The following is a 564-nucleotide window of genomic DNA, read 5'->3' as shown; positions in this document are numbered from 1 at the left end:
CTTCATTTTGCCACACAGCAACAACTTCAAACCCTCCCAACCACACCTTTTCAACCATGTGCATCCCCATTTGCTGCCCGTGCGACGGCGACGACTTGTGTTGCTGCCTTTGCGGCTCGCTCACCGCGTGCTGCTGTTGTGGAGGCGGCAACGACCGCCGCGACGACCGCCGCCACCAACCACCCCCGCCCCAGCGCGTCGTCTACGTGCAGCCCGTTGTTGTCCAGAAAGGTCCTCCGCGCCACCACCACCACGGCCGCTACTAAGTGACACAAGACGTTAGACACCAGGAAGACCGTCACAACCAGCCCAACGGCGTTGCAATGACACCAACATCGCTGTTACTGACCAAGCAAGTGACAATGTTGATAAAAAGGAATTCCAAGTTGCAAACGTGCAACAAGTGTACAGTACGATAGGAACGTGTACAGATAAAATTCAATTCATTTGCCTCGAACGAAGAGGAAAGCGGAGAGACGAAAATCCAAAGCCATGGACATGGACAGCGGAAATTCGTGCGGTAGCGCTTCGATTAATTGGGGATACGCGAGCTATGTGCTCACT

At 54.3% G+C, this 564-nt stretch overlaps 1 protein-coding gene across 1 annotated transcript; it reads left to right on the top strand.

Moving 5' to 3' along the window:
* Positions 1-56: 56 nt before the first annotated feature.
* PPTG_19600 (hypothetical protein) lies at positions 57-266 on the top strand (the record flags this gene model as incomplete). Its single annotated transcript, XM_008918074.1, has 1 exon — positions 57-266. The coding sequence occupies one exon, from the start codon at positions 57-59 to the stop codon at positions 264-266; it is 210 nt and encodes a 69-aa protein (XP_008916322.1).
* Positions 267-564: the final 298 nt, after the last annotated feature.

This window comes from Phytophthora parasitica, assembly GCF_000247585.1.
Source record: "Phytophthora parasitica INRA-310 unplaced genomic scaffold supercont2.137, whole genome shotgun sequence".
NCBI lineage: Eukaryota > Oomycota > Peronosporomycetes > Peronosporales > Peronosporaceae > Phytophthora > Phytophthora nicotianae.
The sequence above is the reverse complement of the archived record's forward strand: the minus strand, read 5'-3'. Positions and strand labels throughout refer to the sequence as shown.